Source organism: Puma concolor, chromosome A2, assembly GCF_028749965.1.
Source record: "Puma concolor isolate L17-30 chromosome A2, mPumCon1.1.hap2, whole genome shotgun sequence".
In the NCBI taxonomy this organism is placed as follows: Eukaryota; Metazoa; Chordata; class Mammalia; order Carnivora; family Felidae; genus Puma; species Puma concolor.
In genome coordinates, this window is record NC_141668.1 from 91,590,808 (window position 1) to 91,617,546 (window position 26,739).

Below are 26,739 nucleotides of genomic sequence, written 5' to 3' on the forward strand. Positions count from 1 at the left end.
ACTCGGGCCACCAGCCTTGGGCTGCTGGGCCCCCTCCTGCTACAGGCAGTTCTCGGGTGTGAGGAGCAGGAGAGAGGGTCTAAGTCTGGCTTCCTTTCGCTATGTCAACTACTGTTCTCACTGCACCACACCGAGAGGTCGGGCCGCGCCAGCCCCACACTTGTCCTGCCACTGCTCCTTCTCTGAACTTCTCTGGACTCCAGCCCGACTGTGTTTGGCTCACCACGCCTTGGAGCCTAGCATGGGGCCACATGGGGCATGAAAGCACCATATAGGGCAGCACCTGGCCCCAAGGGATGGGCCACATCACTCCCAGTGGGCAGAAGTCTGCCTCACTACTCCAGTAATCTTCGTCCACAAACCACGTTGAGGGCTAGAGGGACGGTGGTTATGGATGCAGTCAAAGGGCCAGGTCTATCGCAGCCAGTCTGCCTTGAGAAGGGTCTGGTCCCAACTCAGAGCCCTACTCATCAATTCAGGGCGGCAGAAAAAGTCCCACTTCACTACCCTGCCTCCAAGGATGACAAGATGCCTGGGGAGCCTGGGTGGTTCAATTAAGTGTCTGACTTCGGCTCAGGTCGTGATCTCGTGGTTTGTGAATTTGATGAGTTGGAGCCCCACGTCGGGCTCTGCACTGACAGCAAGGAGCCTGCTTGGGATTCTCTCTCCCTCTCTCTCTGTCCCTCCCCTGCTTGCCCTCTCTCTCAAAATAAAAAGAAAAATTTAAACATTTTAAAAATTAAAAAAGAAAAAGAATGATAAGACATCCGGTTATAGGGCGGCTGAGACTATCATGGATGTTTATGCTTATGCCCAGCTTTTAGCATCATCTCTGTGTCTCTGCTTTCTTTGCTCTTTCCACTTCTCTTTTGGGCTCTCTGTCAAGACACACGGTGGGTGTAGAATTTTAAGAGGGACTCTGAGCTCACCAGGGCTGGCTGGTTGGCCTCTTGGGTAACCATGCGGTCACAGAAGCAGGTAATCAAAGAACAAACAGTCCTGTGGTGTTTAGTCTCCCCGAGATACCACCAAAGCCTCTGTTTGCTTTCTCACATGGCAACAAAGCCAGGAAGGGAAGATGAGTGGCATTTGGAATAAATGTTGGGTCTCTGGTGGGATTCAGCTACAAGGTAATATCCTGGAAGTGCATACAGAAGTGAACTATCCAGTATGCAGGGGGCAGTTTTTCTTCTGGTTCTCCTGGATGCCATGTCAGGTAGGAGCTCCATTTTGTCCCTTGTTTGGGCTGCTCTCTGTTTGCATGATACCACTGAGTGATAACGTCCCCGAGGAGGAAATTGCATCTGGGAGGTCTTGCTCAATGGTGGGCTTATTGGCACTGGCGAACGAGATAATGCAATGATGGGGAGCCTGAGGAGGCTGGGCAGGTGCTCTGGGAAGGGGGCACACCAAAAGAAGCTACAGTCTAGTCTCCAGTCTAGACTAAAGTCTAGTCTCTGTGCAGACTTCATTTTCTCCCCTTGGTAACCGGCCTGTGCCTGTCCTTCCAGGGTGTAAGGTTGGAAGAATGGTTTTCACTACAGAGCTTTGTGCGTATGTCAAGTCAGTCTTTGTGGAGACTCTGGCCTTTCTCTGGAGTCTTGTGGGGGCAACTTGAAGTTGGCAGATCATCCTATGGGAAAACTGAGGTATCAAGGGGCCATTGTCTTCATCTTGAGCAAAGACAATGTCTTCAGATGAAGCACCAAGGATTGAACCTACTGCTTCTTGTAGTCCCTCTTCCTTATTCAAGAGCTTCAAGAATCCCGGGTGATCTCTTTAATGTTGTCAGCTTGGATTATGGAAATTGAGCTTTTTAAATTAAATCTTATTTTTGAATAGGTAGTATATGCAGAATGTGTGGAATTCAATCATGTGAAATTTGCAGATTAATTTAGGGATAATTTACATATTTGATGAGTTATGCAGGAACACACTGAGAGGAGTGGCAAATGCTTAGTAAATGGTAGTGCTTATTACGTATGACGTGAGCCTTCCTGTTCAACTGTTCTAGACAGTTGTTTAAGTCTTTGTTTTCCTCCAGATTATTTTAAGATTTCCTTCACCGGGATCTTGCACATTCTGATTATGATTATGTTTCCTTCTAGTTCTTTCTTTTCCTTCTCCTTTTTCTGTATTTGTGGAAGGAATCTTATCTTCTCTTGTATGTTTTAACTGATTGTTGTACAATGGATCGAACCCTACTAATGACGTACCTGATTATTTGTAATGGTTTTCCAGGTGACTCTCATGCATTTTCTAGGTTTTGAGAATAATCAACAGTTATATTCTTCCTTGCCTATTTTTCTATTTTGTATTTATTTCTCTTATCTAATTACCAGGCCCATACCTTCAGGCTGTTGTTAAACAATGATAAGTTGGGGCGCTTGGGTGGTTCAGTCAGTTAAGTGTCTGACTCTTGATTTCAGCTCAGGTCATGATCTCATGAAACTGGACACCACATCAGGTTCTGCACCAACAGCTCGGGGCCTGCTTGGGATTCTCTCTCTCTCTCCCTCTTTCTCTGCCCTTCCCTGCTTGTGCTCTCTCTCTCTCTCTCTCTCAAAATAAATAAATAAACTTAAAAAAAAAAAAAGAGTGTATATTCTTGTCTTATTCCCCATTAAGGATGATGTTAACTTTCGGTGTGAATCAGAAATGTTTTACATGTTAAGGAGATAACTTTTATTCTTTTTTCAGGTATTTATTTCTAAATCAAAATAGTTTTTAAATCAAATGCTTTTTCCAGATTTATGGAAATGACCATTTAACATTCCCTTTTGGTCTGTTAATAACATAAATAAATGACTGGGTTTCCTCTAATTGAACCCTCTTGAATCTTGAGATTTTCTACTTGGTAGAGGGACTGTGAGGCTGGGTCTTGAGCAGCTCAGACTCTCACTTGAAGTAAACATTTGAGATTTTCCCAGAAATATAGGCTTCTAGGACCACAATCATTTGAGTTAAGAGGTGACATTGCCATTGAGGAAAGAGTGAATTTAGCAAGAACCCAACGTCTCATAGTGGATATGATCATTTGGAATCTTATTATTGGACATGTGAAAGGGACAGATCACAAAAGTTTGCAATAAATACTTGAAATTTCTTATCAAAACCACATTCAACCCCCACCCCCACCCCCATCTCCAAAAGACCATGCACTGTACCACGCTTTTGCTTCCAAAGGGAAAATCTTGGTTTTTGGAAGGTCTGCTGTGATGCAGACTATTTCCCTCTCACCTTCTTTTGTGAGTCTGAGAACCCGATTCTTATCCTCCCTCTCAAACACTAGAGTCACATGGGGGGGGGGGGGAGGCAGCCACACTGGCACCTGCTTTCAGGGTGTTGGAAGCAGGCATCACCATAATAATCTCAAACAATATCCTCTTTCCTCTCATTTGGTCTAACTTCTCTGCATCCTCTAACACCCAAGTCAAGCTCCACCTCCTCCAGAGAGCCCACCTGGATTGCCCTGACTCCTGGTGGGTACTCTTCCCACTGTACCGTGGAGCTCCTCTTGCCCACACATGGGATGTATGCCAAGGTTTGAACACAGTGCCCCACATGAAATGAATGCTTAACAAAAGGTAGTATGAGTTATTCTAGAATTCATCCATTATGTGTCTGTCGTGTTTCCTCAAGGGGAATGTCAGCCCTGCAATAACAGGTTTTGTATCTCTTACTGCTGTGTGGTCCCCGCATGTCACATACATATATAAGGGATCCAGTAAATATTTGTTGTTTTCATGGATCATCATCCCTTTCTGGGTCTTCCCCACCCCCCCCCCCCAACACGCATTTACTGATACCTTCCCCCACAACACAGAAATTTAGACCAGATGCCTGCTTGTACTGTCATTTAAATTAGCTTCTGTCCTTCCCACCCCCTGTTAAGATGAGAGAAATCAAACAGTTTCTCTTCAGGATGCTACAGATGTTACGGTGTCGCACTCTCACGACGTCTTACAGAGGAAAGCCCCACGAGAACATAAAGCAGACAAACCTCCCAAGCACGCCGGTGGAAAAGAGTTGAGATGAAACAGTCTTCGGGTTCTATCAGTACCAAAAGACCACACGCCATTCCTGAAGCTGGAGGACTTAGCAAGGGTTCCTCTGTGTATTCAAATCCACTGCCCGCTGAAAGTTGTCTACATTTTGAGAAAGTTCTTCGAGGGAAGTAACATTTTTGTTACTCTCTTGGGGATTAAAAATTCCAGGGTGTTTAATGAAAGAAGGGTTCCTTGGTAGCTGGAAGATCCACATGAACGTGAAAAAGGTACCAGTGCCATTGACTTGAGTCTTCTCCGCAGAGCACCAGGCATGAGGCTGGCTCATGTCTCTCTAGGAAGACCCCCCAGGCTGGCCATTGCTCCTGATCTTGTGCTAGGCAGTGCTGGGAAGTCAAAAAGAGGACTAAGGCTCACTGTCTCAGGCTCCTTGAGGAACTGGGTGCAACCTTTCATTATTAATGCTCTCATCATTTCAAAAGGCAGGAACATGGAGCCCATCCCCTGAAAGTCTTTCTGTTGGCTGATCAATCTGATATATGGGAACCAACAAATATTGCAAAAGGCTTCTACTTCTTCTATAACATCACTTTCCTGTGTAGAGTCAACCTTAGAGGAACAAAAGGTGTTCCTCCTCTCGGCACTCCCCCTACCTCCTTCCCATGGCAATCTGGTTGTCTTCCTCTCTCAAGTTCAAGAACTTAGTCTCTGGAATCCATCTGTATTTCCACCCCCATGGAATTGGAAGAGGTTTGCCAGAAACCAGCCTTCTCGGGCCAGCACCAGAGGGTTGCTCTGAGACACACACATCTTTCTCCTGCTACTTATGGCCCAGTGTAATTTCCAGAATCGCGAGTAGAATCACCATCTTTTCTTCTGTGTCTTACTCAGGGCTCCCTGCTATTATTAGCCTTGCTTGGCATGGATCAGCTCCCCAAAGAAGACAGGTGAGAATCCCACCTAGGGAGATATACATCTTGGAAATTAAAGGCACAGGAAGACATTGCATATACTGAAACAATATTCTATAATGCTTGATGGTTTGGCGAGTATATGCATTTTCAGTGTATGGTATCTTTGCTGTGAGAGTGAAATCTCGTAGGCCTGGAATTAGCCTGAGTTGCTTTACTGAAGTTCCTGCACAGAACTGACCTCTGCTCAAGGCAAGAAGCACACTGATTAACGGTGCTGCTCCCATGGGTCCTGGGAGTTTCCGAATTATTTGTATGGGCCTGCAAGCATTGTTTATTGACAACAGTGAGATTGATGATTTGCACCTGGCTTGGAAGACCCTGTTGTGCAAGCTGGTTATATAAAAAGATGGTGCCTACATGACCAACAGAATAGAAAAATGTCCAGTGGAGACTCTATTTGGGGTTCCCAGGTTGTGAGGTATCATTAGATACGTCAGTGGTCTCTGATCTGAGCAAGTGCATTCTGTTATGACCCTTAGGGAAAACAGGATGAAAAAAGCTGGTGCCTGGCCTCTCTGATCCTCAAGACATGAGGCCACCTTTAGTCCTGGTGCAGATATTCACTTAATGTTGTTGCTATACTGCCTCCTTTTTCTGTAATCAACTGTAGATTTGCAAGCGTTCTCTCTCGGCTTCTATGAGTCTTGTTTAGCAATTGAACTCTGTTTAATGGCTACCATAGTGCAGCACCATAGCCCTGAGAGATAGAAGTGGACAGAGGGCCCCATAGAAGTTAAGGGACCAGCCCAAGGTCACACGTTAAGTAGTGGCAAAGCTCAAACTTGAAGCAAGAGCTCCAATTCCAAATCTCATTCTTTTTTCACAACACTCCTTGATCTCTCTCCCTACCATTTTGATTAGCTAGTGGAGACAAAGAAAAGGTACTTACTGAGTGATGGTCTCAGGCAAGGACTGCCCTGTATTGAAATCACACTGTGAGAGCAGCTGTGTTCCTGGAGGGAGAAGATGGCATCACCCACGCTTCCTGAACCACACGGTCACTTTGGTGTCGGAGGCCCAGGGTGGCCAGCTTCTTCCCCCACAACTGAGGCTGCAGAGGCCTTAATTATTCCAACACGGGCTTCCAGGAGGAGGCCTTGTTGGTCCATATCTGGCAAGGCAGCGCTTTTGCTCATTTCGAAACAAGTGAGCACATCATCCATCCAGATCCCAACCCCAAGCAAGATGTTTCAGTGGGCTCGGTGACTGATAATAAATCTTCTGCGTGTTCTTTCTTTTTCAAAGTGTACGCTTCAAGCAATTCTAATTTGATCCTTAATTAAGATGCATGTGTAAGTCAAATTCCATTAAAGCCTCTTTCTTGCTCAGACCGCCAGAGAAAGTTTGGAAGACCAGCTTCAGAAGGCAAGCGTGTGGTGTCTTAGGGAGAGCCTTTCCCTGGCTTCTAACCTTCCCTCTGTCCTTCCCCCTTCAAAATATCTCCCTCACTACCTTGTAAAATATGACCATTCATGGAGGAGTATGAAAGCTCTACAAATAGGAGGGGGCAGTGTGCGGCTGTGCAAAGAGACTTGTGCTTGGAGTCAGATGCCTGGGATTGGAAGGCTGGTTCTTTCATGGAATTAGTTTCCAGAACCCAGGGCTTATCAAAGTTAAAATGAACACAACAAGATCAGTGGAAACACTCTCTGCAAAGCAAACTAAATGATATCAGTGGGAGATATTTGAAGAGCACGGCTTGACCGGTCTTCTCAGTTCATCAGAGGAGTCGCACCAAGGTTGGTGGCTATGGTAAGCTGCCTGTTCAGGGTGAGGCTGTGGAAAGCCCCAAGTGGCACCTAGCAAGCCTCTCACACCCTGAGCCCATGTCAAGCTAATATCCCAGCACAATTCCTTATGCTGTTCCCCCAAACAGCCTCTTACAGATCGCATCGCCACATCTAACATCTGAGTGGAGGGGCCAATTTCTTACCAGGCCCCAGCACCATCAGGATGCATGGTGCCTTACGTGCATGGTCACCCGACGGGCACGTGACAGACGGTCTGTAGTTGGTATATACCATCTGTCATCTAGAAGATCCAGAGGCAGTGATCCAGGCCTGCCACAGCCCCTTACTGAGTGCAATCACAGATGTGCAGAATGGTGATGGTAATACCTACATGGCAGGATTGTGTTTAGAACAGCTGAGATCAGGCAGGAAAGCCTACACAACGCCTGATGAGTAGGAGCTTAGAAAAAGCAAGTGGTTACTTGTTTTCAGTCTATTCATTTGGGCACACCCTAACTGCAGGCTGCTCTGGAGAAAAACTGAGGGAGTTCTAGCTTTGCTTAAATACGAGCAGAAGCTTCCTTCCTCTTGACTGGAGAGGCCCAGGTTACTGGGGTGAGTGGGAAGGAGCAGGCGAAGGTGGGGGGGGGGTCCCTTGAAATTGGCAACCTTTCATTTTACTTATTAGGACTACCCTTGTCTTGCTGAACAGAGGAAACACTGGTGAACAGCTGGGGACGGGGAGGGGGGTCCTGGTGATTTTCCACTGTGGGAAAAGAGAGCAAGAGGGAATTATGCCTAAAATAACTTAAGCACCAAAGCAATTGATTAATTTGCTCATTTAAAAAAACTATTTTTGGGGGCGCCTGGGTGTCTCAGTCGGTTAAGCGTCCGACTTCAGCTCAGGTCATGATCTCGCGGTTCATGAGTTCAAGCCCCGCGTCAGGCATCTGTGCTGATGGCTCAGAGCCTGGAGCCTGTTTCAGATTCTATGTCTCCCTCTCTCTCTGACCCTCCCCCGTTCATACTCTGTCTCTGTCTCAAAAATAAACAAACGTTAAAAAAAAATTTTTTTTTTTTTAATAAAAAAACTATTTTTGGGAACTCTTTGCCTCTAAATATTCCAAGCTTACTATTTTGCTCTCCATTTTTCAGAGGCGGGGAGGGGCAGAGAGAGAGAGAGAGAGAGAGAGAGAAAATCTCAAGCAGGCTCCGTGACCTGACCCTGACCCCTGACCCCTGGGGTCATGACCTGAGCCTAAATCAAGAGTCGGGACACTCAAGGAACTGAGCCACTTAGGTACCCCTTGCTCCGAATTTTTATTACAAGAATGCTATAATATTAAAGTCATTTTGACAGATTTAAAAAAAAAAAATCTATCCATATCCATGTTACCCTAAACCTCAGCTGTTTTTTCTGAGCCCTTGCACAGTCCTTGTCCATAAAACTGGCTAATCCTGCAATCAAAAATAACTTGTGGGGGTGCCTGGGTGGCGCAGTCGGTTAAGCGTCCGACTTCAGCCAGGTCACGATCTCGCGGTCTGTGAGTTCGAGCCCCGCGTCAGGCTCTGGGCTGATGGCTCAGAGCCTGGAGCCTGTTTCCGATTCTGTGTCTCCCTCTCTCTCTGCTCCTCCCCCGTTCATGCTCTGTCTCTCTCTGTCCCAAAAATAAATAAACGTTGAAAAAAAATTAAAAAAAAAAAAACTTGTGTACAATGTATTTTAGTCTCTAAACTAAGATGATTTTAGATTTATTTTTTAATTTTTTTAATGTTTATTTATTTTTTTAAAAAAAATTTTTTTTTTCAACGTTTATTTATTTTTGGGACAGAGAGAGACAGAGCATGAACGGGGGAGGGGCAGAGAGAGAGGGAGACACAGAATCGGAAACAGGCTCCAGGCTCTGAGCCATCAGCCCAGAGCCCGACGCGGGGCTCGAACTCACGGACCGCGAGATCGTGACCTGGCTGAAGTCGGACGCTTAACCGACTGCGCCACCCAGGCGCCCCAATGTTTATTTATTTTTGAGAGGGAGAGAGAGAGAGAGAGAGAGAGAGAGAGAGAGAGAGAGAGACAGTGTGAGTGGGGAAGAAAGAGAGAGGGAGACACAGAATCTGAAGCAGGCTCCAGGCTCGGAGCTGTCAGCGCAGAGTCTGACACGGGGCTCAAACTCACAAACCGTGAGATCATGACCTGAGCCAAAGTCGGACACTTAATCGACTGAGCCACCCAGGTGCCCCAATGATTTTAGAGTTATGAAAGCTTGTATCAGTATGTTTATATTTCCATTTTTCCTACATTTGCATCTACTTCTCTGAAGCCCCGCCCCCAATTTTGAAATAAAAACATTTTCTTACAAAAGCCAGCATTTTTCCACGGCTGGTTTGTTTCTAGAAGTTGTACACCTTTTGGTAGGACTGATCCTCTTACTGCCCCCTGTACTTCCTCCCAGAATTCCAGGTGGTTCGTCTCCCAGGGCTAAAGGTGGCCACGATCAGGAAGCTGGCTAACAAGTAGGGCTTCAGCATAAAGTTTGGTTCTGTTACTTGTTATTATTCAGCTCAGTTTCCTCATCTGTAAAATGGTGACATTAATGCCTATGTGAGAGGATTGTTTCGAGGAGTAAATGAGAGAAAGGATTTTACCTTATGCACTTATTTGGCAACTGGAGAAGTGTACTGAGTTCCTAGAGCTGTCACAGTAAACTACCACACAGTGGATGGCTTAGAACAACAGGAACTGAAATGCCGATAGTTCAGGAGGTCAGAGGTCTGAGGTCAAGGTGGGGACAGGGTTGGTTCCTTCTAGAAACTCTGAAGAAGATCTGTTCCATGTGTGCTTCCTAGCTTTTGGTGCTTGCTTGCTTCTCCTTGGCTTGTAGATGCATTAGTTCACTTCCTGCCTCTAGCATAACATGCTTTTCTTCCTCCTGTGTCTCTGTGTTCTGTCCTCTTCTTATAAGGACATCATTTGGTGGGTCAGGGCCCTCCCTAATCTGGAATGATCTCCTCTTAACCAGTTAATCTGCAAAGACTCTATTTCCAAATCAGGTACATACTGAGGTTCTGAGTGAACGTGGGTTTTTTTGGGGCAGGACAATTTTCACCCCCCCCCCCCACACACACACACCCTGAGTAAGCATCACCATGGAAGCATGAAAGAGCAGGAGCTGCTGGTCTCGTCTATATTGGCAAGATCTTGCAGAGTATCGAGGAGACCTAAGAATGTCCCAGGATTTTCCTGGAAGAAGCATACTTTCTCTTAAATCGTTAAAGTCCCTGTCTGACGTGCAGTCCAAGGCAATGCACGCGCCTTCACTGAGTCTCACGTTTTCTTGTCTGTGAAATGGGAGTTAATGTATCAATCAAGATGTACTCATTGACCCTCTCTGCGTGATGCCCCCAGCATCCAACAATAACAAACAATTGTCCTGGAGATTACTTACAGATATAAGGAGATCTAACATGATTTTGGGGCTTGCCAATCATGATCGCCCCATTTTTGATGACCTCTGAATCAAACACTGACACAGACCAGGCAAATAAACTCTTGTAAACTACCTGAGTCATGATGGGACTAGGTCCTTCAAGTGAATGTCCGTCTCCAAAGGCATCATGTTTCTGTTTCTCTAGCCCTTCACAAAGAAAAGAGAAGGGGTGCGGGGAGACAAGAGAAACGCAGCAGCTTTATTTACAGAATGACAAAAGCAGATTTCATGGTTGTTTTGTGGTGGTTTTCTTGGCTCCCAGAAGATCTCAGATTTCCATTTCCAGTCCTGGCAAGAGTGACCAGGTTCCATCGTTGCCCCGAGCTACGAGTTGAAACCATAGAGCGAGCTGTTAAGTCCTTTTTCCCAGCACAAGTCTTTATGTTCATGTTGTTTTGCATCCTTCTTAAACCCACAGGGACAGAAGCACTACGCCTAATCCATTTGCCTGGTACAAGCAACGTGGCTGAGAATTCTCCACCTGAGACTTCAGTGCACAAGTTTTCTGTGAATTTATCAGCATCGCTGGCACCTGTGACCCCGGGGTTTCCCCTGATCATCAACTCAAGCCCCCTCACTGATGCCTTCAAAGTGAACTGGCTGTCAGGCACCGACTTTGAGGCAAGCACATCTCACTCCCAGGGGGAGTTGTCCACAAAGAGGGGTCCTGAAGCTGAGGATGGATGGGATTCCAGATCAGTGATCATTTCCTCCTCTTTCCCTGGTTCAATCTCTCCTCTAGTAAGTTCCACAAGGGCTGTTTGGGGCACCATAAAGCCCTCTGTGCTAGATGCCCCAGAGCACTTGGGACCTTCTTTCTTCACTCAATCCAGTGCAGTGACCAAATGCCCAATTTATTACAAATAAAAGTCTTGTTTCTTATTGCCAACCGCCCTTACATGATATCAGGCATTAGAAGTGTACTGACAGTAACTAAATTCTTTGGGTGGCATAGTTTGGGTATTCGTCTCCTCAAAAGCCAGGCGCTGATGAACTTGTGTCCGGTGATGCTGCTTTTCTCGAATTCTGTGATTTTTCAGAAGGAAATCTATGAGGAGACTTATTTAATATGGAAGAACACACCCTTCATAGAAATCCAAGTCTAAATGGGCAGCTGTGCTGTGTGACTGTTTCCTCGTGGATAATTTAGACTCAGTAATTCACATTCAAGAGCCATGACTTGAGGGCCAGAGCGCAGGAACACGGTATTCTCAGCACCCCATTCAGGAGGTCTTCACCTCAGTATCCAGTGTACATTCCCGGGCCCCAGATGCTGGTTCTGTGACTCACCTGCCCTGTCTACCTGGCCCTTGACATCTGGCTCATCTTCCACAGCTGCTGTTCATCTGTTCCTATAAGCCCTGCCAATTGCTTGCACTTACACAGCATGCGGTATTGGCTGGACACTGTGGAACCTGTTCTACATGTGTTTACTCTTGTAATCTTCCAACAACTCAATGATTTTATTTATATTACTAGCCCTTTTTACAGATGCAGGAAACCGAAGCAAAATTTAACAGAGATATGAGATACCTTGCCCTGGGTTGCACAGCTCTCAGGTGGCTGAGCTGAAGCTAGAACCCAGGTAGCCTGACTTCATATCTCTGACTAGTCTTTTTTTTTTATTATTATTATTATTTTTTTTTTTAACGGTTATTTACTTTTGGGACAGAGAGAGACAGAGCATGAACGGGGGAGGGGCAGAGAGAGAGGGAGACACAGCATCGGAAACAGGCTCCAGGCTCTGAGCTATCAGCCCAGAGCCTGACGCGGGGCTCGAACTCACGGACCGCGAGATCGTGACCTGGCTGAAGTTGGACGTTTAACCGACTGCGCCACCCAGGCGCTCCTGACTAGTCTTATAAACAGCTTCATTGAGATATAAGGTGTACATCATAGAAGTCACCCATTTAAAATGTACAATTCAGGGGGCACCTGGGTGGCTCAGTGGGTTAAGTGTCTGACTTCGGCTCAGGTTATGATTTCATGGTTCGTGAGATCGAGCCCCGCATTGGGCTCTGTGCTGACAGCTCGGAGCCTGGAGCCTGCTTTGGATTCTGTGTCTCCCTCTCTCTCTGCCCCTCCCCCGCTCTGTCTCTCAAAAATAAATGTTTAAAAAGATAAAAATAAAAAATAAAATGTACAATTCGGTGGTTTTTAGCGTTTCACAGACCACCACCACAATCTAATTTCAGAACATCCCATCACGCCCAATTGAACCCCTAGTCTATCGGCAGTCACTCCCCTTTTCCTATTTCCCCCAGTCGCTGGCACCCACTAATCTCCTTTCTGTCTTAACGGATTTGCCTATTGTGGACATTGTCTCTGAATAGATTTGCATTGTACGTGGTCTTTAATGACCGGCCAGTTTCCCTGAAGCAAAAAATTTCATGGGTCGCCCATGTTGTATCGTGTGTCAGTACTTCATTCCTTTTCGTGACTGAATCATATTCTACCATCTGGACAGACCACATTTTGCCCATCTGTTCATCAACTGACAGACATCTGGGTTGTTCCCACTAAGAGCTCCCTCCCTTAGCCTCGATAGTCTACTGCCTTTAATGATGATGGTGACCGTGCTGCTTCAGATATGCATCCTGATCTCTTGATGTTACTACTGACACTGATATTATCACTGTTTAAAGTGCTTTATTGCTGGGACACTTGGGTGACTCGGTTGAGCATCCAACTCTTAATTTCAGCTCAGGGCATGATCTGAGGGTGGTGGGATAGAGCCATGCATTGGACTCTCTGCTGAGTGTGGAGCCTTAAATCCCCCCTGCTTGCATTCTCTCTTTAAAAAAAAAAAAAATCAAACAAATAAAAGTAAAATGCTTTATTCCAGTTCAGAACTAAGATCATAAAGGGGCGCCTGGGTGACGCAGTCGGTTAAGCGTCCGACTTCAGCCAGGTCACGATCTCGCGCTCCGTGAGTTCGAGCCCCGCGTCGGGCTCTGGGCTGATGGCTCAGAGCCTGGAGCCTGTTTCCGATTCTGTGTCTCCCTCTCTCTCTGCCCCTCCCCCGTTCATGCTCTGTCTCTCTCTGTCCCCAAAATAAATAAACATTGAAAAAAAAATTTAAAAAAAAAAAAAAAGAACTAAGATCATAAAGAGATGGCAAGTTTAACTGAATTGTCTGAGATCACATAGCCATTAAAGATGAAATAAGCACTTAACTCAGGTCACCTGACCACCAATCTTAGGCTTTTTTTCTTACATTGCCATGCACATTGTTGCTGTTTTGGCAAGCCCCCAAATCAGGTGGAAATACCTACCTTTTCCATGTTTGATGGGATTCACACAGGGCTATCAGTCAAGGAAGAATTCCATCCTATTCCTGAACTCTAGAAATGGCAATTTTATTAGCACCTCAACTGATGTGGGCTCCAGTGTTCAGGGGACTGTCCCAGCCCTGGTGCCCTCCTGGACTCTGTGCCAGCACTAGGACTGGCCACGCATTCATAAGTCCTGAAGCTATTCTTAAGAATTGGTTGCTTCTCCCCAGAAACCACCCAATGGCATCAACTATCCCCTCCAAAAAGATCTTATTCTCGGGGTGCCTGGGTGGCTCAGTCAGTTAAGCGTCTGACTCTTGACTCACGGCTCATGAGATCCAGCCCTGTGTCGGGCTCTGTGCTGACAGTGTGGAGCCTGCTTGGGATTCTCTTCCTCCCCATCTCTCTGCCTTTCCCCCATGCATGCTCTCTTTCTCTCAAAATAAATAAACATAAAAAAAAATCCTTTTCTCCTACCCCAAATGTTCATAAGAGCTACCACCACAGTAGAACCTGACTCCTCCTTGGGCTGACTGGACAGTCTGCAGGAGAAGTCCAATGGTGAGGTTTTTGGGTCTCTGGTCCAGAGGTCTGGTTACCGTTGGCCTTGGGACTTCATTGTACAGGGCTTTCGGAGGGTGACCTCTGAATCACGCCAGAGCTCAGGCCTCTCTACTTTCAAACACAGCTGCTGAGACTTCTGGGGACAGGGGGCAGGCAAGGAGGATTTGTGACAATTATCTAATGATAACAACTCGTGTATGACGCATTTATCATATACCAGGAATCCCCCTAAATTTTTTGTGAATTCATTGATATAATACTCACAATAGGACCATGAGTGCTGTACCACCGTTATTTGCATGTTAGAGGTGGGGCACAGAGGCATGGAGAGGCCGAGCAGTGTGCCCAGGTTCACTTAGCTAGTTGGTGGCCAACTTGAGACTTGGGATCTGGCAAGCTGGCCCAAGAACCCTAGCTCGCAGTCCCTACTCTGCGCTGGCCCACTATTGCCCAGCAAGAGAGATGTCAGAGCCCCATTTGGCCACATGTGGCCAATTGTTAGTCATGGAGTTTTCTCCCATAACAGCAGCAAGAAGGATAACTCTGAGAGGCGCCTGGGTGGCTCAGTTAGTTAAGAGTCTGACTTCGGCTCAAGTCATCATCTCACGGTTCATGGGTTCAAGCTCCACCCTGGGGTCTGTGCTGACGGCTCAGAGCCTGGAGCCTGCTTTGGATTCTGTGTCTCCCTCTCTCTCTACCCTTTCCCCACTTGTTCTCTCTCTCTGTCTCTCTCTCACCTCTCTCTCAAAAATAAATAAACATTAAAAAGAAGAAGAAGAAGGATAGTTCTGAGAAGCCGGGCAGGCATGCAAGCATTGCTCTGAGGTTGTGTGGAGGCCTGCACCTGCCCCTCTTTCTCTCTCAGCCAGACTCTCCTATTTCCTCACCCACTGTCACCAGCAAATTTGTTGAGCTTTGACCAGAATGACCTCAGACTTAACATACCTGAGACCAAACATTGTCTTTCATCCTAACTCAGCAGCCAGATTGCCTGCAACCAAATGGAGGCTCCACCGCTCCCAGCAATGACCTTTGGAGCACCTTCCCCTCCCTGGCCTAGTCTCCTTACCCGTGAAACACAGGGAACCTTCACCAACCTGTGGTTGTTGCCACGACTTAATAAGATACTCCGCAAAATGGCTTGGCAAGAGCCCGGCACGTAAACACTTAATAAATGCTGGTAGCAACAGCAAAAACAACTCCCCCATTTGTGTTGGTAGCAACCCAGTTCCTCTGACTCCAAAATGTAGTATTTTGGACTCTTTCTTTGACTGTATTGTTTCCTTCCTCTGGGGAATCAGAGCTAGTTCCCAAGGACATGGAGCTGTCAGTAGGTAATATTGTGGTAAAGGATCTGCTCAAGCTTGGGGTTCAGGAGAGGCCTCCGGGCTTAGCAGGAAGCTCGGGTCTAAATCAAGGAAACAGAATGGGTCATGACAGAGGGAGCTGCTCTGGGGGACAAATGCTCACTGCACGGTTTCTGGCTCTCATTTGCTGGGTGCTTGCTCAGTGCTAAACAGTGATCTAAGTGTTCCGTGGCTTCACTCATTTCATCCTTACAACAACCCTCTAAAGTAGATGCTCTTATTGTCCCCATTTCACAGATGGGGAAATGGAGGCACAGATGGGTTAATGAATGGGAAGGCTGGGCTCTAAAGCCAGTCAGCCCGGCTCCAGAGTCTATGCTCTGGACGCCTCGCTTATGCTGCCTCTCTCCTTACAGGCGTCAGACGCAGAGACAGGTCATCTCCACATATGTGGGCGCCAGGCTGACCCCTGCTCACAGTAGTGACAAGACTACATCTTTGTCTCTCTCAGCCCTCCTCCACACTTTCTCCCTCCACTGCACGTACTCATTCCCATCTGTGGCTGTCTTCACTCAACCAGCCCAGATCTGCAGCCCAGATCTTGAAAAGTCAAACATGAAACCCCTAGCCGCCTCCATGAAGCCTTCCCTGGCTAAACATGGCTCACAATGAACTCTGTCCCCTATTCTTTGTTATAATATCCTGTCTTATACCTCACCTGTTTAACTAGGGCGAGGATTATTTACCTACTTATAATCATGTGGAAGCAAAATCAGGGAAAGGTACAGGACTTCTCCAAGGTCACACCAAAGTTCAGCCATGAAAGTGAGATTGGAACTAAGTGCTCTCCTCACGACAGGATACTGAATGCCTGCCTGGCCCCATTCGTATTAACAACCAAAAGGTTCCATTAGGATAATTAAGACATTTATGAAATGTCCAAAAGGACTCTGGGAACTCCGTGGTCTGAGCTGGTGGCAGGAGTGTGCATGTAGACATGAGAGGTCACCAGCTGGCCTCCAGTTAGCCTCAGCAGAACCCTCCCATCATGGACTTCCCGGGTTCCTGCTGATGATTCTGGTGATGTCTCTCTATCCCTGGTTCTTGGTATCCCTCCCACATTTCCAAAACACAATTCAGAGGACAAGTTTCCAATAGTGGAAGGATGTGTGGAAATGTACAAAAACACTAACAGGGTGTTGATGTAAGTATATATTGTTCCTTATTTCTGCAGATGTATCCTTCCCTTGTTTACTCTTGGACATGGCCTTGGGAAAGTTAGCATGGTGTGCTACGCCAAGATGCAACTTAACAGCAATCACAGGAAAGTACAGTGTCAGAAAACCTAACTACATTCAGAGTAGACTTGCCTAGGCGCCAACCCCAAGTAGTGACGAGCAGGGTTTTAACCCCTGGCTTTCCATCTCCAGTGGATGGAACCAGGATGTCACCTAAATATTTTTCTTTCCCAGGAAAAGTGACATCACATGCAGGAGCCCCTTTAGTGGAGTGTCATGGGGCTTCTGTTGGACAGACTAAGGGAAAACAACCCCTTCCTTTGACACTGAGGGAAAGGATGCTGGTTGTTTCCTTCCTAGTAACATCCCTTTGCAAAATGCATGCATACCAAACATATCTTCTTCCACAGGGTTACTAAGAATTCTGCATTTGCTTTTAGGTTGTCACCAGTGGGAAGGAACAACTAGACTTTGAAATGGAACCAAACATATTTGAGTTGCAGATTTATGTTAAGGATGACGTTGGTGTCACTGACCTACAGATCCTGACCGTCCAGGTAACAGATGTGAACGAGCCGCCTGAGTTTCAAGGCAACTTGGCAAAAGGTAAGATACACTGGGGTGTGCGGTATGGCCAGACGGTGGCACAGGGGAGGACCCTGGGGGGGCTGAGCAAAGCAGACAAGTAAGTAAACAAGCAGCTGTTTCCCTGGAAAAGGCATCTGCTTAATGAGCAGGGAATAAATGAAATGTCCTCCAGCACAGGACTTCCAATAATGATGCCCAACGATTTACAAAGCCCCTCACCTCTGTCGCTTCTCTTGGGAATCTCTCAGACCTGGGGAGGAAACTGAGGCTCTGGGACCTCGAGTGGATCATTCTGGAGGAAGCTGGGATGAGCCCATCAGAGACTCATTACCGTGTGCTGCGGGCATTGACTCACTTGTTAATTCTCCCCATGGAGGCCTGGAGGGCAGTGTGTGACTGGGCTCTGCTGCAGAGCAGGGACAATATAAAGGACTGGAGCATAGGGTAACTTCCTGCATAATCTTGCCCATGCTCATGCCTTTGAATGCCATCCATACTGACAACCTCCATGTTAGTCCAGTCTTCTCCTCTGAACCCCTGACTCAAACATCTAGCCATCTTACCCGATATCTCCATCTGCCATGTCTAGTAGGCATCTGGGATACTGTGAGGTGACTTTTGGAATGTCCCCAGGTCACCCAAACCTAAGTAGGTTGGCCAGTGGAGCCAACCATGTGATTAGAAGGTTGCAACTCTGACTCCCATCCTCCACTTTGTCCCCACCTCTGTGGAGGGAAGGGGGGTGGAGACTGAGCTCAATCACCAATGGCCAATGATGTAATTAGCCATGCCTTTGTAATCAAGCCTCCATAAAACCACAAAAGGGTGGGGTTGGCAAAGCTTCCAGGTTGGTGAACAAACCCTCTCTTCCTGGAGAGCGGTGTACCCAGAGAGCATAGACGCTCTGTGCCCCTTTCCCCATATCATACCCTATGCATCTCTTATATCTATCTGTTCTTGAGTTATAGCCTTTTGCAATAAGCCAGTAATCTAGTAAGTAAAATATTTCCAAGTCATGTGATCCCCTCTAGCAAATTCACCAAACCCCAAGAGGGGATGGTGGGAAACTCAGACTTACAGCTTGTGGGTCAGAAGCACAGATGACAACCTGAACTGGAAATTGACATCTGAAGTGGCGGGGGGTGGGGGTGGTGGTGGACATGTCTCGTGGGACTGAGTTCTTGGCCTGCGGAATCTGAATGCTGTCTCTGGGTAGATAGTATCAGAATTGAGTCGAATTGTAGAACTGCCAGCTAGTGTCAGAGGATTGTTTGGTGGTATACAAAATCTGCCCCACATTGGAATCGGTGTCATAACGTGACATTTCCAACTTGACATGCCCCCAAACCAAACCCTCAGCTCCCACTTCACTCCCGACCCCCAACACCCCCCACCCCCCAAAATCTGCTTCTCCTGTCTTTCCCCTCTTAGTTAATGGCGCCTCCAGCATTCCAGTTGCTTGGACCAAAACTTCAAAGTCAGCCATGACTCCTCTCTCCTTCATACCCAACATCAAAACCGTTGGGAAATCTCGCCCCTTCCAAGTCCCCGCAGTCTGACCGCTGCCTGGCATCCCCGTCATTACCACCATGGCACAAGGCACCGGTCAAGTGTCACCACACATGACTGCATGGCTTATTGCAATGGCCGGCTAACTGGTCTCCCTGCTCTGCCCTAGCCCCTGCCAATCTGTTCTCCGCATAGCAGCCAGAAGGATCTTGGGAAATATCAGTTAAATCAAGGCACCCCTCTGCTTAAAACCCTACAGGAACTTCTCATCTCCCTTAAAACGAGAGCCAGAGACTCCTTAAGGCAATCCAAACTGGCAAGACTGCTCCAGCCTCCACCATGTCCTCTCCCACACATTGCCTGCTACTCCTCCGCTATGGCAGTCCCAGCCTCCTCACCGGACTGTCAGTGCCCCAGGCACCACCTGTCAGAGTCAGCGTCTGCATTTACTCTTTGCCCCTCCCCCATATTTATGGCGGCACCTCATTTCTTTAAGAATCTTGACTCAAGTGTCCACGAATCTTCCACAACCACTCCATTTCACGTTGGAACCCAACCCACAACACGCCATTCCCTGATTTTCCCCGTGACATCGCTCCGTAACATTCACATACTTTGCTCATTTCCTTTGTCTGGATCTTCCCACTATAATGGAAGCCCAGTGAGAGCAGGGCTTTGGGTTTGGGGAACCGCTGCCTTCCCAATGCGTAGATGGATCCGTGTCTGGTGCAGTAGTGAGAACTCAGTAAATACTGACTTGAATGGAAGCACGAGCAGTGACGAAGGTGAATGGGAGCTGGAGCTCCTATGGAAGGTGGACTGGGTTTGAATTTTTATGCCCTCACCTCCTTCCTAGCTGAGACAGCCCCATCACTTCCCAGAGCCCGTTCCCTCATTTGTAAAGTAGAGATAATTACAATACCTCCTTACAGAGTGTTATGAAGATAAAGGAGAAAACATAAGTCCTCACCACGATACCTCCAAAGAGTGAGTGGATATGCGCGTTCTCAGCCGTCTCTCAGAAGGACGGGTTCTCAGAGAGAGAGATACCCCTAGGCAAGGCTGGTGGGGCCAAGGGGCTGGTTCCCCCTGGCTGCGAGAACTCTGAAGTAGATGAAACCAATTTCTGGTCCCCTCCCTGAGCCTCTGCAGCCCTCTCCTTCCCTTATTCCTTCTGCACATCATTCATTTCAGCTGACATGCTAAGTTCACTTCCGGAGGTGACCTTGGTTAGGTTTCAGAGGAATTTGCACGTGAGAGTGGATCAGGAACCAGCCTCTTGCAGGAGGCTCCTCCCCAAGGTCACCTCTCAGCAAAGGAAAGGTGGGGAGAGGTGCTGCCAGCTTGGCCACCGAGCGCGTTATAAATTCCCATAAGCGATCCGCTCACGCCCACCGGCCGGTGGGCTTACTCACCACCTCCGTCACCGCGTCCGCCTTTCCCACGATGCCGGTGCACTCGGTTCCCTTCGGCCATGTACGGCTGGTCCCGGTTTCGTAATTCCTCATTTGCTTTGTCTAATAAAATGTGTCTTCTTCCACTCTGGACGCCAATATAGGTCTAGACCTGTACATAGTGGAAGGAGCAAATCCTGGATTCATTTATCAGGTGGAGGCCTTCGATCCAGAAGACACAAACCGAAGCATACCCCTCAGTGTAAGTCTCCTCGTTGAACAAGAAGGGCTTCTCCAAGCTGCCTTTGACCCAGGAGCCTGGAGCCTCGGCCTGCGGTGGGGGGCCGTTGGGGCAGTGATATGGGAGGACTGTGCTGTCCATAGCATAGAGAGTATAGGGGGTGTTGGAATGGGTGAGGGAGCTCTGGATACCCCGGATAAGATTCATGGCCCTGTGTGATCTTAGACGAGTTCTTAACCTCTCTGAGCTTCCATTTCTTCCTCTATAAAAATGGAAGAACAATAGCACCTTCCACAGCTGGGGAACTGTAAGTATTAAATCATGCACATAAAGCCACTTAGCACAAGTGCCTGGCATATTAAAACTGCTCAGTATTTTTAAATTCTAAGTTAATACAAATCCAGCCATATTCTTTAAACATTTTTTTTAATGTTTATTTATTTTTGAGAGAGACAGAGTGTGAGGGGCAGAGACAGAGAGGGAGACACAGAATCCGAAGCAGGCTCCAGGCTCTGAGCTGTCAGCACAGAGCCCGATGTGGGGCTTGAACCCATGAACGGTGAGATCATGACCTGAGCCAAACTCGGATGCCCAACCGACTGAGCCACCCAGGCACTCCAGCCCCCCCCCCCCCCCCCCCCAGCTATATTCTTTTAAAAGTAAGTGGAAAATGTGTATCCCAAAGGCCGGCATTAACACTTGTTTTCAAGAGATGAGGTCAAGCTGTTTGGAGCCAAGTTAAAAAAAAAAAGAAAAAGAGTCCCAGAAATTCCAAAGAACAGGAGGAATCCCACAGAGAAAAACCAGAGCCTAGGCCCTGGAACCTTCCCTCACGGTTCAGTCTGAGATCTTGCTTCTCTCCCTTTTAAATCCACTCCCTTAAAGGCAGCTGCCGGTGGAGCTCTTGTAAACGCTAACCTTTGGGCGAAGGAGCTTCTCAGCGTGTCCCCAGGACAGGGATGCTGTGGCTCCCAGCTCTGTCCCCTGAAGTGGCTTGTGCGCCCTGCAGCTGGGCAGTCCAGGTCAGAAAGAAAAGAACCAGAGCCAGCCAGCCAGCCAGCCAGCCCGCTAACCTTGGAGCAGGCATTGCTCCGGCAAATCCCACCTTACAGAGAAGCAAGCGCTTGAAATATGACACTCGGGGAACTGGTAACACCGGGAGGCTGTTTCGGCTGTTTGCTCTGTGATTTGCAGCCTCAACAGGGCTACTTTTTCTAACACGAGGAAGCGAGCCTTGGGGATAACCTCAAGCACTAATATGATACAGTCGGCAGGGTCTGAAACAAAGCTGTTTTAAGATTAGTGGGCACATCTTAAGTTACAGTTATTATCAGAAGATGACCCCTCTGAAAAATAATTTATTCAAGATTCTATTTGCATGAATACGTGGAATATGCAAACACTTAATGGATCCCTACTATGTGCTAAGAGCCACACTAGGTGCTTTAAACGCATACTTATGAGTAACATACTTGCTATGTAAGTTATAAATGTGTTGGTCTGAAAACAACAGAAAACTTAATCACAGTGGCAGATGTGGGATTTTGTTTTTCCTCCCATACGAAGTCCAGAGGCAGGCAGGCAGTCCAGGGCTGGCTCATCTACTGCCATCAGAAACCTGGGCTCTGTCTACCTTTCTGTTCTTTCACCCACAGTATGTTGGTTTTGTCCTCTTTCTGTTTGCCTCATGATTACAAGATGGCTGCTGTACCTCCAGGCTTTACCTTTAAGTTCCAGGAAGAAAGAAGAAAAAAAAAAGCAGGAAGGGGTACAGGGTGAAGGGAGCAGGCCAGCCCAGCCTGTACCTTTTTTGGTAGGAAAACAAAGACCCTTCTGGAGCCCCTAACCAGAGGACTTCTGTTTACTCCTCACTGGCCAGCACTGTGTCCTACGGGCACTGTGGCTTGATGGTGACCAAGGGAAAAAGGACTTCAGATGGGTCGGCAACCCAAATTATAGTACCTCATTTATACATTTAGTTCATTTCAACATTTACCAAGAATCCACTATGTGCCCGGCTTTCCATTAGATACTATGGACTCAGAGATGAGTAACACACATCTTTGTACCTCAAGAAGTTTACAGTCTGGGTGGGAGACATTCGTGCACACACCAAATCATTATAATTCAATGAGGTAATTGCTATAAAGTCTGTACAAGATGCAGTGGGGGCAAAGTGGAAGGACTCTCCGACTGCCAAGAAAAAGGTTTATTTTTAAATCCCCATCTTTAATAGATCTTTCCAAATTATACAGAGGGAATAAGGCCATGGCAGTCCCTTTAAAAACACCTCCTGGGGCACCTGGGTGGCTCATTTGGTAGGTGGCTGATTTCAGCTCAGGTCATGATCTCACAGTTTGTGGGTTCGAGCCCCACGTCAGGCTCTGTGCTGACCGCTCGGAGCCTGGAGCCTGCTTCAGATTCTGTGTCTCCCCCTCTCTCTGCCCCTCCCCTGCTTATGCTGTGTCTCTGTCTCTGTCTCTGTCTCTCTCTCAAAATAAATAAAAAAACATTAAAAAAATAAAGTAAAAACCCCTCCTGGATCAGGTTGTTATGCTTTCAGAGCAAGGGAAGCAGCCAGGTGGGTAACAAATGCAGCAGGCGTTGCTCCCTTAAAAGAATATGTAGTGCCATCCAAAGAGGTCTGAGCTCAGCCGCAGGGGCTGGGGGCCTGGAACTAGCTGCACCCATAGCTTTCACAGTGTGCTTAGGAGTTATTTGCGGGAGGGGGCCCTTCAAGTGCAGCAGGAAGTGTTAATGAAGTATTTAACACCTGCACTAGAACTAACAGCTGCGCAGAATGTTCCAGCCTGCAGAAGCAGTGAGCATGATGTAGAAAGAACCCTTTCTCAGATTGGAAAGGAATAGCAGTTCAAGAAGTGACACAGCACGGCCTTTGTACTTAGACTTTTTATTCTGGATGCTCTGGAGGTACTAAATGACATATTTGCTCTATATAAGGAGAAAGGAGATGGGTTAATTTACTATTCACAGAACCTGTGCCTTTTAACTTTGGCTATAAATTGAAACCAGAAGAGGAACCTAAAAAAAAAACAGATATCTGGGTCCCACTCCGCTGAGAGTCGGATGTGACTGTCCTGGGGTGTGATCCAGGCATCAGGCTTTGCAAGCCCCCAGGTGAATCTCTTGAACAGCCAGGGCTGAAAACCATGGGCATGTTTTCCCAAATTTCCCAAGTATCTCTCCAAGTTTCCCATCCTGTGGGTCTGGGATGGGCCTGGGAATCTGCAACTTTGCCAAATACCCCGGGGGGAGTCTTCTGGTTAAAGAGGCTGGGATGGTTTCTCAGAAGGCGTTCAGGTCCCTGCGTGAGAATATTTGCAGGCTGCTTTTAAAAAACCATGGACTCCTGGAATACAAACCACTCAGGTGATTCTGACATTGTACCCTTTGAGGACCACAGAACTGAAGAAGCAAGCAGGGGCTTTAATGGAACACCAAAGTAGAGCCGGGAGCTCTGGCACTGTCCGGGCTGCGGCTGTGACTGCTGCTGCCCATGCTGCCAGGAGAGGGGCAGGGGTGACATCAGGGGGAGGGAGGCACGCTGGCCTGGCCCCACTTCAGTTGGTCGGGAGCTGCCACCGACCCCCGCAGAGGGACCAGCTGTCCAAGCCGGGGCGCAGGACACAGCCTTGGCCTCATGAGCACCTGTCCCTGTCAGATCTACCCAAGAGCTGGGACTGGAGCAACGTGGATAGGGTCAACTATGCCAGGGTCCCCAGGGGGCCGGACCGTCCCCCCATACTGTGGTGCCTGACGGGTGCATGGCAGCACCACAGCCAGGATGGCGGGTAGGATCCACAGCAAGAGGAAGGGGGCGTGCTCCCCACACCACCCCCCACCGCCGCCATGCTGGCAGCACAGCCTGTAAAGGACCCTTGCAGGGAAGGACGCTTGCAACCTGGGCTCCTGCGCAGGGGCAACGACCTGCAGGTGTGGGGGTACACCCACCAGCAAGGCATCCCTGAAGAGGCCTGCAACAGCTACCAGGCCAAGAACTGGGAGTATGACAATGACCAGGAGCTTAACCAATGTGGAACCTGCACGGAACTCAAAGACGGCCATGCCGTCCAGAACTACACCCTCAAGTAGGTTGGCGACTATGGCTCCCTCTCCAGAAGAGAGATGGTGGCAGAAATCTACACCAAAGGCCCATCGGCTGTGGTACAAGGGCGACAGAGAAGAGGGCTAACTACATAGGCGGCATCTATGTCGAGAACCCAGACAGGGCCTACGTAAACTGTGTCATTTTCTTGGCCGGCTGGGATGTCAACCATGACACTGAGTACTGGACAGTCCAGGGTTCATGGGGAGAACCATGCAGTGGGCGAGACTGGATGGATAGTGACCGGCACCTATATAAAGATGGGAAGGGTGCCAATTACAACCTTGCTGTCCAGGAGTCCTGTGCATTTGGGGACCCATCCTAAAACAGGTCTCCGGAAGAGCGTGTTTTAAGAAACGGTATCATGTAGGGCCTGGGTGGCTTAAGCATCTGACCCTTGATTTCGGCTCAGGTCGATCCCACAGTTCCTGGGATGGAGCCCTGCGTGGGCTCTGTACTTACAGCTTGGAGGCTGCTTCCTCTGCCCCCCTTCATTGCCCCTCTCCTGCTCGTGCCCTCTCTCTCTCAAAAGAAATAAATTAAGAAAAAAAAAGAAAGAAAGAAATGGTATCATGAACCATAATCAGAGCGGATCCTGTTGTTAGGGGCACTGGGTCGGTACTGTAATGGTCTGAACGAACTAGGGGTTGATATTTCAAAGTACCTGATGGCTGGTCATTGTATTGAGCACCTAGAAGATGTGCCTGTCACATGCAGACTGCTGTGGTGCTGGCTGGAAGGGCACTTCAGAGGGAAGAGTCTAAAAGGGGATGGCTGAGACCCCTCCGCCCCCCTGCCCCCAAACTGGCCACTCCCCTGCCATCATCACGCAGCAAACCATCTACCTGGCGAAGATGTGATCCACAAGACAATTATGTGACCTCCACTTCCTTCAATACATGATGTGGTATTTTCTGTTTGGTGACTGTGGTCTATAATGTGATCAAAAGGTGAAAGAGGTCAGACTTCTCAATGGTGAATAATCAATGGTAGGGGCTCAGGGAGAAGGGGGCCATTTCAGATTGCCCGAGTGATGACTAAAATACATGACTTCCCACAAGAAACAAAACAAAAACAAAAACAAGATACCAAAGCATGTGCATGAAGCCACCCCCGGTTGGTTTGTGCCTATCATCTTACCTGATGAGTTCCAAGGAGTTGCCTTGCTGGTGGGAACCCCTGAGGAGGAAGAACGGATTAAAAAATAGCTCTAGGACAGCTCCAGAAACCCCAACTCCCTTAAAATGACAAATCCTGCAACGTCTATGCAGCTTAATGAACTGAAAGTGTATCAGAGATAGCATACAAGTGCGGGCTAGTGCAGAGACCTCTGGCATTTGCTCCCGCCTTTTTAAGGAAATTTTAATAGCATGTTGTACATTGTTTGGGCCAGCACCGCCCAATACAGCTGGCATGCGGGCCAGAAATGACTGTGGTGTGTGTCATTTTAAATGTTCTAGTAGCCACATTGAAAAGGTAGAACAAAATAGGTGAAATTAATTTTAATATACTTCTTACATTTTAAATACTCCTATACAAACTACTATCGTTTCTAACCCATAATCAACATAAAAACGATTCATGAGATATCTTTTAACGTTTTTGTGATTTGTTTTTGAGACAGAGAGAGACAGAGCATGAGCAGGGGAGGGGCAGAGAGAGAGGGAGACACAGAATCCGAAGCAGGCTCCAGGCTCGGAGCTGTCAGCACAGAGCCTGACACGGGGCTCGAACTCACAAACCGTGAGATCATGACCTAAGCCGAAGTCGGACGCCTAACCAACTGAGCCACCCAGGTGCCCCGATTCATGAGATATTTTACATCCTTTGCTTATAGTGGGTCTTTGGACTCATTGTGTCCTTTATACTTACAGCTCACCTCCTTTCAGACCAGCCACATTGCAAATGCTCAATAGTCGCAGGTGCCCGTGGCTGGTGGCTTGTGTTGTTTGGCGCAGGCCTGGATCCAGCTTCAGCTCCCCCTCCCCGTGCACCTTCTGTGTCGTGATGGGGTACAGGTGGAGCACGCTCAGAGACACGCGTTAATACTGGGCTCAGAGTGGTGTGTATGTGAATAACTCCATTTCCTGGCATTTCTCCTCTGGGCCCCCTCCCCCAGCCCTGTCTCTACTTCTTGAAGGAGGTTCAATGAGATCCAACCCCCTCCCACCCAACTCCCATGCTCCACCTCCCCCTCTGCTCGGAAATGGCCACCGTGACTGCAGCAAAGCCTCCTCGGAGACTCTGAGGACGTTAATCAGTTTCGCAGCTGGAGGCAAAGTGATGTAGAGCAGCAAT

At 47.8% G+C, this 26,739-nt stretch overlaps 1 protein-coding gene and 1 pseudogene across 1 annotated transcript in view; both read left to right on the plus strand.

The window, feature by feature from the left end:
• The first annotated feature begins 1,078 nt into the window (after nt 1–1,078).
• Nucleotides 1,079–26,739, plus strand: part of CDHR3 (cadherin related family member 3) — a 65,787-nt gene continuing 40,126 nt past the window's right edge. The window contains exons 1-4 of the mRNA XM_025929878.2: nt 1,079–1,216; nt 10,618–10,820; nt 17,024–17,189; nt 20,239–20,336. Of these exons, the coding sequence (XP_025785663.1) occupies nt 1,171–1,216; nt 10,618–10,820; nt 17,024–17,189; nt 20,239–20,336 (513 nt within the window). The 5' untranslated portion in view covers nt 1,079–1,170. The remainder of the gene's footprint in view (nt 1,217–10,617; nt 10,821–17,023; nt 17,190–20,238; nt 20,337–26,739) is intronic.
• Nucleotides 23,766–24,949, plus strand: LOC147583314 (cathepsin Z pseudogene; annotated as a pseudogene).